Raw genomic sequence first — 13,787 nt, forward strand, 5'->3', positions numbered from 1 at the left:
AATCTTTTTATAACACGACCAGTTGTAATATTTGTACAACAACAAATTACAAATTTATAAGCTATCAAAAGGGTTCAAAACCCACTTTTCACAACTAATCAAATCTTCTCCATCTTCTCTGCTCACAGATTTCTTCTCCCCTCTTTATCCATTCTTTCAGTCCAAAGGGGTATGCTTGTATTTATTTATAATAAATTTGATTCTATTTATTTATTCGTGGTCTTGTATTATGTTTCTTGTTGTGTTGTATATTTATATTTGCTTAAGCTTTACGCCGAATTGGGTCGAGTTTTTTTCTTGATTTTGTTGTAAAGATTGGATTTTTATGGTTGGAATTTAGCTTAGGATTAATGGGTTTGTGCTAGAATTTGTCGATACGTGTTGGTGTATGAAGTATCGTGGTTCTTGTAAATTGTTGAGGAAGCATGTGTTTGTCTTGATGATAGATTATGTTTAGTACAATTGATTATGGATACATTATGATGTTTAGTTGATGATAACTTGATGAATTTGTGCACCCATTGCCATGTTTTTCGAGTTTTATGCTCTGTAGATTACTGTTTTTGTTGATGAATTTGTACACCCATTGCCATGTTTTATGTGTAGATTACTAGATTACTGTTTTGTTGATGCTGTTTTCTTGATGATAGACCATTTTTTTTGCTTTCTGGAGATGCTCTTGCATTTGCAACATTTGTGGTTATAATGAAGAAAGTTTTTTATTTTTTTTAAAGAAGATGAGTTAGTTAATGAAAGAAGTGCAATCTATATTCTATCTAATTAACAACAATGGCTCTGATTGATATTTTCTTTGATCTAGTATTCCCATGTATAATGTAGATACGTTTCAGCTCATTATCTTATTATTGAACAGCTCTGGTTGCTAATTTTTGTCTGGGCTGAAAGATATTGAAGGCAGAGCTGATTGCTTCTTATCTTGAGCAACATTCATTTTGGATAAATATACTTTGTGTGCATAACATTCTCAGTGACACTAATCAACACAATTCATTCGAAGAGATTTCTAATTACTTGAAGGTGAGCCATTATTTGTCATTTTTTCCAACGTATTAGGTTGGTGTTGAGGCTTGATGTTATTGGTGTGGTATGCATCTTTGAAACATAATGTTTATATCGTTAATAAGATTTTTGTATTACTTATTAGGATTGATCCGATAATTGCACTACCATTGTAGATATTTATGATATTATGATTGTATATAATTACTGCATAGTCTCGAATGTCTATATAACGGCTCCTTCAATTAGAGCTACGCTAATACCTTTTTGTTTATTTTTTCTTGAAATTCTCATAAAACTTCCACAATGTTCCTGACACTAGAATTATTATGATAAAATATTGTCTTGGCTTATAATTCGTCAATTAATATTTTACTGTAGAAGCAGCTTTAGAATATTTGTTAAAATTTAGATCATCGTGTTTTGCCGATTATTTTAACAATTTATAGAACCGAGAAACGACCAATTAAAGTTCTCGACCATAATTACTGTGCCACAACCGAGTACAGGGAGAAAAAAGCATGTTAATGAAGTAGGAAATGCTCTTCTGATGATTATAGTGAATGGCTATAGAGCTAACAACTCTTCTACTCTTATAGTTGGATGACATAAAAACGTGAAAATTTAAATTAACATATAAATCATATTGAAGTTCCGGTGATCATTTTATTTATTTTCTTGCAGGTAGAACTTGAGGTACTTGATGAACTAACATTTCTCATTATGGGTTGGCTTAGCAAGATTTTTAAAGGCTCGAGTCATAATGTCTCAGAAGGCCAATATGATTGGAGATATAGTGCAAACTCTAATGAGAATTACCCATCTACATCACAGGTCACTACAGTTGATATATATGGAGATGTCTTTGCATTATCAGTTTTTTAGTTTTTTTAATTAGCTTCCTTCTTATGCTATGCTGTTGCATTGGTATCTTTAATCACTATAAGTAATATTGCCTTAACCTTCTTATTGTAATTCTGGACATGCAGGATGCATGGTCAGACACAGAAGATATCGATCGTGCAATTGCTATATCCTTGTCCGAAGAAAATAAGAAAGGAAAACATGTAATTGGTGTGTAATTTAGCCATTTAGTCTGCAAAATGAATACTCTTCTCAGTGACAATTAAGTAGGAAGTTAGTTCACACTTGATGCTAAATTGTTGATAATTTCTTGCTAAACCTGGATATCTTGACTTCTAATGATATTAGTAGTAACTAACCGCAGATAATTAAATTTGTGAATTAAATTATAGATTTTCTGTTATAAATATGCGAGTTCTTTGTTGCTATCTTTGTTTTGGTTTCAGTTAGAAATTAAATCAGTTCAATTTTTGCATCACATATACCCTGGTTTATGACAAACTAAGTAGTTCTCTATGTTTCCAGTAGCTGATGAATCCCAACTGGAAGAAGATGAGCAACTTGCTAGAGCTCTACAAGAAAGCTTAAATTTTGATTCTCTACCTGAGAATGGAAACAGAAATGGTAATGTGGGCGGAAAAGGAAGAAGAAAGGAACATGTTAGCGGAAACGGGACAGGAAATGGATATGTGAGCGGAAACGGGACAGGAAATGGACATGCAAGTGGATATGGGAATGGGATAGGAAACGGACATGTAAGCGGAAATGCAATGGGATATGGAAATGGTTCTGGAATGGGATTGGGCAGTGGAAATTTTTATCAGCCTATACCTTTTCCTTATTCTACTGGCTTCAGGTATCATAACTCACTATCTTGATTATGTTTTTGGTCCCTTCATTTATGGTCAACATACTTTGCTAAGAAAATTGCTGGTTATTGAGCTGTTTTTGATAGGACCCACCTACAAATATTTGAAGGTACTGTGTAGTAATATATTTCGCGTTACTTTTAATCTGGGCTTAAAAGTTTTCAAAACATCTTGTAAGCTGTATGATATTGAGAAACTAAAAACATGCTTTAAAGTTTTTCAACCAGATTTACTAAATCTTGTAAGAAACTCACTTAATGCCAAGAGTTGGTAGGAAGTACTTTGTTGAACAACTTATTATATTTTTGTGATTTTATATGATAAGAGTTAATATCATCATTCAAACGGGATATAGTATCAAATCTATTTTTCTTATTATATTTTCCATAACTCATAAGTTTTCCATAAATTCAAAATCACCCTGACAACTTTAACTTTGCACTTTTCACTTTAAGTCGTATGTCATAATTTTAATTTTACCCTAACGAGCTTATGATCAAGCATTTTTAATACTAAATTTTCAGACACCTACCCCAGTACGTCATTAAATAGAAATTGTTTTATGTTTCCATTTGCATGCTGCATGCATAATGCGTTACAATTTTTGTAACACTAGATGGGACATAGGAGAGAATTACACCTACCCCCCTGCTTTGCATGTTGCTTTAATGCAAACATGGGCCTTTTTTGCTCAGAACTTTGTATATTTGCTACTATATCTTTTCTTAGAGAGATGTCTGGGTAAGTTTCTTTCACCCTTTAGTCGATTCTAGAGTCCGAGTTGCACCTCTAAATATTAGATTTAACAAATTTTTGGTTACTGGTGTATACCTTGGGTCTTTTAAATCATTATGCATAAGATAGTTCAAAGATAGTATGTTGATCCCAACTTCTCCTGTGGTAGGATATGTGCTGGTTGCAATGTTGAGATTGGCCATGGGCGATTTTTAAGTTGCATGGGTTCAATTTGGCACCCAGAATGTTTCCGATGCCATGCTTGCCACCAACCAATAGCTGATTATGAGGTAGTCACTCGAACTGATACTTTGTTGTGCACCGGCACTTTTTTACTATTTCTGTCGCACCAAAATCCTATCTTTGCAAGCCCATTTGCAGATGAAAACCAAAAAAAAAATGGCTCTGATTAAAAAGGAATCAATTTAGATTTTGATAAATTTATTATTGTATTGGCAACTCCTTTTATTTTTCGAGATATCTACACTTCATTTGTACCCTTAGAGCATCTCTAACACAGTCACCCTTTAGAGGTGCAAGACTTGTCCCAACTCATCATAAATAATAATTTTTGAATTTCTTCTCTATCCAAGTCATATATGGCTACCTCTAACTCCATTAGTTGGCACCCAATATAAGGCGCCAAAATGGTTCCCGAACAGATGATAAAGAAACTAGATACAAGAAAATATGTAAAATGATATATACTTTCAAGACAAGTATTTGTACATTATCCAATTAGAGGGGGTGCCTAGAGGGTGCCAAAAGTTGGGAACTTATTTTGTCACTCTCTGGGCACCCTTGTAACTCCAATAAGGAGGCACCCAAGTGTGCCATTCCTCAGATTTTGGCACCCCTCTTGGCATCCCAATTGAAGATGCTCTTGGAATGATATTCAGGCTGTTGGATGCCTAGTAGTACAATAATGATTTTTGAGTGTAACACATATCCGGCATGTGGTGGTAGAGTAATGGCAAAACAAGTTGTAGTGCTGTAGAGGGGGTGTTATTTTGTTAGATTAATAGATGTTACCTTCTCTTGTGATAATTTCTTCCAAGTCTGTATATTACTATATCTTTTTATAGTTTTTTTTTCTTTTGCAGTTTTCTATGTCTGGGAATTATCCTTATCACAAGTTTTGCTACAAAGAACATTATCACCCAAAATGTGATGTTTGCAATCACTTTGTAAGTATCTCTTAGTATAATATATAAGCATATATGTTTAGAGTTGTTCTGCATATATTTTCTCCCAAGCTAATCCTGCATATTTGGCATTCACTTTAATGTGATGGCCTATCTAACGCCCATTTCTAAATGAGTGATATATGTGTCTTTCTGTGTATAAAATGACCATGATGACTACCAGCGATAGCTGAGTTCGTATCAACTTAGCTGAGTTTGTATCAACTTGTAGTGGTAAACGCTGACTGTTTTTTTACACATCAATGATGGTTATCAAAGTATTAACTGTCATTATGAGTTCTAAAGTACTGTGCATGTGCCCTAATAGTTTCAACTTTCAACCAAGTGAGGTCTTGAGTATGACTTAAAAGAATGCTGGCAAAAATTAGTTAGTTTCAGGTCTCTTAAATGCTGTCTCAACTAATAGTCTTCCTGTTAACAGTAATGTCCTTGACACCACCTTGTTACAAAAAGTTATTAATTGGAATAAGAGCTGGTTTGGGCACATGATGTTTTTGTGGAATTACACCTGGCACAAAAAAATTTAAAATCTTGTGTGTACTGTGAGGAAGTATATGCCACTCTTGCAGTACAATTTAAAAGCTAAAATGTCTTCTTCAATGCCAGAGACCTGTGCAAAATTAGTGGATTCCACAGTTGCACAATGCTTATGCAGAAATAACTGGAAATACTAGATATTCTCAAAGATCTCTATCTATTCTTTGTGCGGACAATTGCCTTGGAAGCTAAAAAAAAAAAATGCATCAAATTACATGCTGTTGAACCTTCTTAAACTTTTCTGCATTTACGTAATCATATTCACATATCTGTAATATTTTTCTTCTTTTACTAGTTTGAAAATATAGTGTAACGTCTGTTTAAACACATTTAATTTTTCTGCAGATTCCAACGAACGCAGCTGGTCTAATTGAATATAGAGCGCATCCTTTTTGGGCCCAAAAATACTGTCCTAAACACGAGCATGATAGAACTTCGCGGTGCTGTAGCTGTGAGCGAATGGAGGTTATTTTGATAGCTTACATAACTTTCATTCTTGACGGCCTCTCTCTCTCTCTCTCTCTCTCTCTATATATATATATATATATATATATATATATCTTATTTAAGTCTGATTTTGCTTTTTAACTTTTGTATGTAGCCACAAGACACCAAATATGTTGCCCTTGATGATGGCCGCAGCCTTTGCCTAGAGTGTCTGGATTCTGCAATTATGGACACTGACCAGTGTCAACCTTTATATCTTGATATACGAGAATTTTATGAAAGTTTAAATATGAAGGTGGAACAGCAAGTGCCACTACTCTTGGTTGAGAGACAAGCTCTTAATGAAGCCATGGATGGGGAGAAGAGTGTAAGACATTATAATAGGCTGACACTGCCATAAATATATATTTCTGTAGCCTTTATTTGACGGGTTGTCAATTTAAGGGTAATGAGCTTGTTTTTTCTAAAATGAAAATCTTCTTTAACAGGGTCATCATCACATGCCCGAGACCAGAGGACTTTGCCTTTCTGAAGAACAAACCATCAGCACTGTAAGGACTTATAAATATTCCTGCTTCTTTCTTTGTCCTTCTCATCTCTTAATTAGTTTTAATTACCACGAATTGCGCAAACATCAGGTTTTAAGGCGACCTAGAATAGGAGCAGGAAATCGAGCCATGGACATGAGAACAGAGCCATATAAGCTGACACGTCGCTGTGAGGTGACAGCAATTCTGATCTTATATGGCCTTCCCAGGTATTGTTATACACTTTCTGCAACAGATGTAGTAGATATGTATTGAGTAATTTAGTCCATATTGTTACGACATAGTAGTATTGAATCAAGCACCTGTATCTTTATGTAACCCCTCCAATGGAAGGTAAAACAGATATAATATATAACATAGTTATTTAAAAAGAAACTAGTTTTCTATTTTATTGTAATTGATTCTGAATCCGCTGAAATAATATTGTAGGATAAGGAATAATCTATAAAACCCTGAATAGATCGAAGCAAGGTCTTTGCTCCTAATCTGACTGAAGGTCTGATAATATAGATACAGGAGGTGGTTGATTTATCTGTGAACACTGAAAGGGACCCCCCCCCCCCCCCCCCCCCCCCCCAAAAAAAAAAAAAAAAAACAAGGAAGAAGAAAAGATAACAATTAATAATGATAAAAACAAGATAAATAATAATAATAATATACACTCTTTATTAATAAGCGAAACTCTTTTAAATGGAACGTATGAAGTACCAAATACCAAAGTACTAATGAGTATGATGCCCTGTTATTCCTGTGCAAATTAATGACCTGCAAAGTCAAAGACAGTGACTCCAAACCTGCAAATTAATTGTGATCTTTCGGTTGAAGCAGAAGGATATTGAAATTCTGAAAGCACTTTTTTGTAGTATAAAAATATCTCACACAGTCGTCAAAAAAAAATAAAATATCTCACACAAGTGCAATGCAAACCCAAGAGAATTATGATCTCTCAAGTATTTAAAATGGCAGCAGTTAAAAAGAAATTTTGCAAGGAAAGAATACTTTAATTTTTAAGCACTTTTGTGTATACGCGATATCTCACACATGTGCAGCGTAAACCTAGAAATTTGTAAATCCCCTTACCCTGAAAAAAAAATTCTAGGTAAGTTAACATTAGACGCGTTAGTCATCTCTTGTGAGATTCAAACATGGGACGCAACGCGCCTCCACCTTACTTTACTGGCTGAGCTATTCCTCTGGTTCACTTACTATCTGAACAGTGTAATGCATTATGCATATATGGTCTGCACTTTGCACAAAACTTTATGTGGACAGTATGTTATCTTTCAGTGTGGTTAAGTTGGAACAGTCTGTTCGTTTAAAATCTTTAACAACAAATAATCTTTCATACAGATTGCTGACTGGATCTATTCTAGCTCATGAGATGATGCATGCTTGGATGCGACTTAGTGGTGTGTTTCTTTACACATATTCAATGTATAGTGATTATAACATTAATGATAGTGCTCTATATTTTACGATTATAACATCAGAACACCTAAATCTTACAACTAGTTTGCGAATTACTATGATTTGAAGTTTATGGTGAACAACCACATGACTTGAATTTATGCATCTTTGACATTAAGGTTATCGGACCCTGAGCCCGGATGTTGAAGAAGGTATCTGTCAGGTGCTAGCTCACATGTGGTTAGAATCGCAGAGAGCTTCTGCTGAACAATCAAACCAGAGGACTAGTTCTCCATTTGATAAAAAGCTCGGTGAGTTTTTCAAACACCAGATTGAATCCGATACGTCACCGGTTTATGGAAATGGCTTTAGAGCCGGGAATCAGGCAGTGCTTAAATATGGTCTTCAAAGGACCCTGGACCACATTCGGTTCACAGGGACCTTTCCATATTGAAATTTTGGGTCAGCCTTTTGATAGTTGTGTATCATTTGGTTTCATCTTAGGATTTTAAGATGGCCTAAAGAAAATATACTGTTGATAGGAGAAGAGACATACATATATATTCCTTGTAAATTTATTCTTTTTGTGTACTGCTGATTACGTAATAAAATTATTCTTGTTTTAAAAAAATATAAATAAATAATCAGCTCGTCAACAATATCTCTACCGCGTTTAGTCAAACACAAACAGCACCACAGAAGGTAACTTAAGTTCACTTCCTAATGCAAAATTTGATATTGTAAAATCTAAAATATTTGCAACTCGAATATAAGATAAAGATACAGTTTTAAGTGAATGATGCACCATCTTTATTTTTTATTCTTTCTTTATGTATTAACCACGAATACTCGTCAAAGACGGTTGATTTTGTTCAATTGGATGATGAGAAAAATACGCATCCAAATTATTTTGAAATTTTGATGATTTAAAAAGTATTATTTCAATAAATTTGTCGGAATGAAGTAAGTTATGGTAAACAAATATATACTCACTTTGTCTCTCTCATTTATTTACAGTTTTTTTCACTGCTCGACACGTTAAGGCTCTTATAAAACATAATTTTGTAATTTATTTTTGAAAATTTTTTTTGTGTATAAAAATTCAAATATAAAATATTTATTCAAAAGAAAAAAAATTAAAAAATAAATTACGGAACTATGCTTTTGTGATTAACAAGATTTCTTTTCTTCCGTTTCTTGTGTGGTCAGGTATTTAGAAGAGCATATCCGGTGCCTGTGGGCCAAATATGAGCATTACTAGAAAATAAGTGCCAATAGGGTGCGAGTGTGATATTGTAAGTTGGTGGCATATGTTTAGGTAAAATAAAATATTAAATATATTGAATTTTAAAATTTTAATATATAACAGTATTATTATGAAAGAGTCGAAGCTTAATATATAATAATAATCAATATATATAAAAAGTGTTATTAAATTAACACAATGATCCCCTTACAAAATTAATGGTTAGTAAATAGCAATTGATTATTATTAAAGTAGATTAATTATTTTAATTAACTGATTAAGCACATCTAACGAACAGTTTGAATTAGTTGTTTTATTTGAAATTATTTGATAAATAATTACTATTAAATTAGCTTTTTATATATTGACTCAATTTGAATTAGCCTTTTATATATTAAGTAGATATAGGTCGGTGTTTTAACTAAATAATTCATATGAATAATTTCTTCTAAATCACTAATTAATCTAATTAATTATCAGATATCAATATTAAAGTCACGTGATTCCTTTGATCAAATATCTAGCTCAACCAGATCTCTTAATTTTACTAAAAAGTTTAACGAGCTTCTGAATAGGATCATACACTTTCGAAAACAAAGTCCACATCACTTATAAATATTCCGTGATGAATAATTGTTACCAAGTACATTTCATAATTTCTGTATATATTATCGATAATGTTTTCTTGTGATATATTACATTAATATTAAACCAAAAATAAAAATTGTATACACATATGAGATATGGTATATAAGTTTTATTAATTCTGACTCAAAATAATTTGATCTCAAAATATGTTATCGAAAATTCAAGTAAATTAAAAATATTGTGATTATTGATATATATATTTAAATTTTTATTTTTTTTGACAGAGTCGTTTCGATTCTTTGAAATAACTCAGATAAATTTAATAAGTTTTTTTTAAAAAAGACCCGATAGCTCTAGATCAAACTTATCTGACATCACCCGTTTAGATAAAAACCTTATCTGACATCAAAATATATATATCAGAAACTCAAGAAAAATTGGAAAAAAAAAGGTTATATATAGAGGTGGTGGAAAAAAGAAATAGAGCGACCAAACACAGAGCACAAGACAAATAGGATGAGAAGAGAGTTCTGAGAGAAGTGGATCAGATCTAAAACAACACAAGAAAAGAAACCCACTTCCCCATAACCCTCATGTCTCTGTACTATGTTATCACAACATAACTCCACTTCTATAAATGAACAACAAAACATAACCCCTCCGTTGTTTATCATAACTCTACTGGTACGTAATTCTTGATTTACCCATGTTTCTTTGTCTTTTTTCTTACATCTTTGTATGAATAGATGGATTTGTTTCCTTTTATATATGTCAATACTAAATACCCTTCATGCAATTTTAACTGTAGTGTCTTTTTGGTTCTTGCTATTTCAAGAACATGATGTGCCTAGTTTTTGTTTTTTTACTGTTCCATTGATTTTTGAATGATCCTGATCCTTTTTTGTGTGATTTAGATGTGAAATTTGTAGTCTTTTGTGTGTAATAATTGTGGAGGTAGTGTCATGAAGAATTGTTTTGTATTTTATTTTATTCTGTTACAATGCATCTGACCTAAATTGAGGATGTGTGTTTATATATATATTTTTGTTTGTGACTGGAATTTAGAATGTAACAGATACTATAGACAAGAATTGGTTATGATTATGATTATGTTTGCGCAATAGGGATATAATACAGGTTCTGTGATAAAATTAGTGTGCGTATGCTTACAAACTTTGAAGAGAAATTCAATTGATCTGATAGGACTACATCTTGAATATGAGAGTTTTTCGTTGGCATTGTTTTTAATTAGGTTGTACACCTTTAAACTTCCTGGAAACTTTTACCTTAAGTTATAGAGCAATTGTCATAATGAACATATAAAATAAGTTTTTGATTGTGATTCTCCTGATTCAAACGAGGCAGGTTAAGTCTACTAATAAGGCTCTACTATTCTCTCCCATCTTGGCCATGTACATCTCTTCCCTGCTATTGAGATCTAGAGGTTACATTGTTATGCTCTTGTGATGGTTCTAAGGATCTTTTTTAAAAATCACAGATGCTACAGTGACTTATTGGGGGAGAGTCAAGGCCACTGCATTTGGAAGAAGATGGAAGCATCAAAGACCCTCAGCACAACTGGACTAAAGCATAGACCATTGACTCCATTCAGGATATTGAGGGGTTTGATATGTTTAGTCATATTTCTTTCTACGGCATTCATGTTTATGGTTTATTTTGGACCTGTGTCTTTCCTGTTGTTGCGCCTTTTCAGCATTCACTACAGCAGAAAAGTAGTGTCATTCATTTTTGGTCATTGGTTGGCTTTGTGGCCCTTCTTGTTTGAAAATATTAACGAAACTAAAGTTGTCTTTTCTGGAGAGACTGTTCCACCTGGGGAACGTGTTTTGCTTATAGCGAACCATAGAACTGAGGTTGATTGGATGTATCTATGGAATCTTGCTTTCCGAAAGGGGTCCCTAGGATACATTAAGTATGTCCTCAAGAGCAGTCTGATGAAATTACCTATCTTAGGTTGGGGGTTTCATGTGCTTGAGTTCATTTCAGTCAAGAGGAAGTGGGAAATTGATGAATCAACCATGCACCAGAGGCTTTCGACTTTCACTGATATAAGGGATCCACTATGGCTTGCTGTATTTCCGGAAGGGACTGATTTTACGTAAGGCACTACCCCTTGTACTGTCTTTTTAGTATTTGATGTTACGTTTGTCAAAATGGATTACCTACTGAAGAATGTGCTCCTCCCATATTTGATGTCTGCATACAGACAACAGAAGTGTGAAAAGAGTCAAAAGTTTTCCGCGGAAAATAGATTACCTATACTGAAGAACGTGCTTCTTCCTAAAACAAAGGGTTTTCATGCTTGCTTGGAAACTTTAGCCAACTCCTTGGATGCAGGTATAATTTCTTTACTCGGCATATTATGATGTATAAATTGACCATTAAGTATTGTAATTAGGTGTTTACTCGGCGAACTTGTGTCTGATGTATTCTAATACTGACAGACCTGTATATCACTACATTACTGTTATATCTTTTCATCTTTAGGAAAGGATTTGTATGCCTTAACTGAGACTTCTAGCTGCCAAAGTTTGGTGTTCCTTCCATTTTTTTTTCAAAGTGTCGAGTTCATGTTTGTTGGTTGATCAACATATTGTCTCTTTACCTAAGAAAAAATTCCATGCGTAGATTGAGGCATTTAACTGCCCAAGTTTGATGTTTCAATAAACTCTGTTTCAATAAGAATATTGTGTTGATAATTTGCATGTATGGATATTGGATAGTCATGGTACTAGTTATTGCATGTAAGAGTCTCATGTTGATACTCTATAAACAGGGTCTTGTGTGTAGGAGTTTAGTTGACGAGGTTCTAGTTGAGAGTTTAAAATTCTTATAGAGAGCTGAGAGGTGGTATAAGAGGGTTTGGAGATAAGATTGTGTTGGTAAAGTTGGGTGTGGATTAGGTCATTGAGGACAAAACCCCTTGCATGGTTCCATATCTTTTTATGTGTGTTATAAATTTTTTTTGTTAATTCTGAACAGTTCCTTAGCAGTGATTTTTACTTCCCAATCTCCCATATATAAGTAGCAAAGAAAATAAGACATGCAGCTGCTTTAATTAGATGGAAATAATTCTTCCAAGAATAACAGCATCTATAACATTTTCTCTACCTATTTTTGGTTCAAGTTGCACAGCATCACATGTGTAATGAGACTAAGACCAGTTAGTTTAGTTGCAGCATCACGTGTAAATTGATGTTTTTAGTCCTGTTCTTGGATTCTCAAGTGCTCTCAATGTGTCTCAGTTTACGATGTGACTATCGCCTACAAATATCAGTGCCCCCATTTTCTGGACAACGTTTTTGGTGTGGATCCTGCAGAAGTTCACATTCATATTCGACGTATACCTGTTGCCGAGATCCCCTCTTCAGAAAGTGAGGTTGCTGATTGGTTGATGGATGCTTTCGTTCTTAAGGACCAGTTGCTCCAAGATTTCAATTCTCGAGGTTACTTCCCTAGTCAGATAACAGAAAAAGAAATTTCAACATCAAAAAGTTTGGTAAATCTCACTGTAATTGTCGCCCTGACTGTTGTATTTACATATCTGACCCTTTTTTCATCTTTCTGGTTCAAAATATACATAGTTCTCTCTTGCGTATCCCTTGCTTCTGCCACGTATTTCAGTATTCGACCAACACCAATACTAGATTATGTCAAAGCAGCTGTATTTCAAAGGAAAGACAAATAGCATAGCATAGGAAAATTCATGGCCAAAGTGCTAAAAAAGGTACTGGCCTTTTGTAGTTTCTAGGACCACTATTGCTTGTAAATCCCAAAACATTGTTCAGTATATCGCTGTGTTTAATTGTTCTGTAGTTTGCTGGTTTTCACAACTTCACTTTGATTTCTTATTATGTAATTACACTTTCATGTCTTCTTAGAGATGAATGATTGTCCTTTTGTTCATTATAGCATTCTTTCTTTCGGAACAATCTAGCGGCATGCTTCATTTCAAGGCATAGAGGAATCGATGTACTTCAAATAATTTGACATCGAATTTAATAATTTTCGCCACAATTCTAGTTAAGACTGCAAATACTGCAAGCAGTGTTTAATAATTTTCGCCACAATTCTAGTTAAGACTGCAAATACTGCAAGCAGTGCTTAGACCGTAAATAAATCATCCTCTCCGTCCCACTCATTTCTATAAGCTTTTTTTTCAATGTTAATGCTCCCCACTTATCTCTATATGTTTTTTTTAAATGTTCGGCACACACTTTAATGCTTCCGTGAAACATAACTCTGTGACTTATAAGATTTTAGGACGGAGGGAGTATACGTTTGGACTAAACAATTATCA

The 13,787-nt window shown here is 33.7% G+C and overlaps 2 protein-coding genes across 5 annotated transcripts; both read left to right on the forward strand.

Annotated features, from left to right (window-relative positions):
• LOC108223818 (protein DA1) lies at positions 1 to 8,263 on the forward strand. Of its 3 annotated transcripts, none has more exons than XM_017398244.2 (13): positions 1 to 169; positions 875 to 1,038; positions 1,705 to 1,854; positions 2,010 to 2,094; positions 2,410 to 2,740; positions 3,658 to 3,778; positions 4,592 to 4,675; positions 5,576 to 5,695; positions 5,832 to 6,044; positions 6,166 to 6,228; positions 6,316 to 6,434; positions 7,576 to 7,634; positions 7,812 to 8,263. In XM_017398244.2, the coding sequence occupies exons 3-13, from the start codon at positions 1,744 to 1,746 to the stop codon at positions 8,084 to 8,086; spliced, it is 1,581 nt and encodes a 526-aa protein (XP_017253733.1). In that variant the 5' UTR covers positions 1 to 169; positions 875 to 1,038; positions 1,705 to 1,743; the 3' UTR covers positions 8,087 to 8,263. The 3 variants fall into 3 exon arrangements, with proteins under 3 accessions (XP_017253733.1, XP_017253735.1, XP_017253734.1); XM_017398246.2 differs by having other exon boundaries at positions 10 to 169; positions 2,413 to 2,740; XM_017398245.2 differs by lacking the exon at positions 875 to 1,038 and having other exon boundaries at positions 12 to 169.
• Positions 8,264 to 9,936: 1,673 nt separating this feature from the next.
• LOC108220288 (probable 1-acyl-sn-glycerol-3-phosphate acyltransferase 4) lies at positions 9,937 to 13,393 on the forward strand. 2 transcript variants are annotated; one of them, XM_017394018.2, is made up of 5 exons: positions 9,937 to 10,150; positions 10,832 to 10,878; positions 10,965 to 11,585; positions 11,694 to 11,824; positions 12,733 to 13,393. In XM_017394018.2, the coding sequence occupies exons 1-5, from the start codon at positions 10,073 to 10,075 to the stop codon at positions 13,173 to 13,175; spliced, it is 1,320 nt and encodes a 439-aa protein (XP_017249507.1). In that variant the 5' UTR covers positions 9,937 to 10,072; the 3' UTR covers positions 13,176 to 13,393. The 2 variants fall into 2 exon arrangements, with proteins under 2 accessions (XP_017249507.1, XP_017249508.1); XM_017394019.2 differs by lacking the exon at positions 10,832 to 10,878 and having other exon boundaries at positions 9,951 to 10,150.
• Positions 13,394 to 13,787: the final 394 nt, after the last annotated feature.

The sequence above is a fragment of the Daucus carota genome, chromosome 5 (assembly GCF_001625215.2).
Source record: "Daucus carota subsp. sativus chromosome 5, DH1 v3.0, whole genome shotgun sequence".
Taxonomy (NCBI): domain Eukaryota; kingdom Viridiplantae; phylum Streptophyta; class Magnoliopsida; order Apiales; family Apiaceae; genus Daucus; species Daucus carota.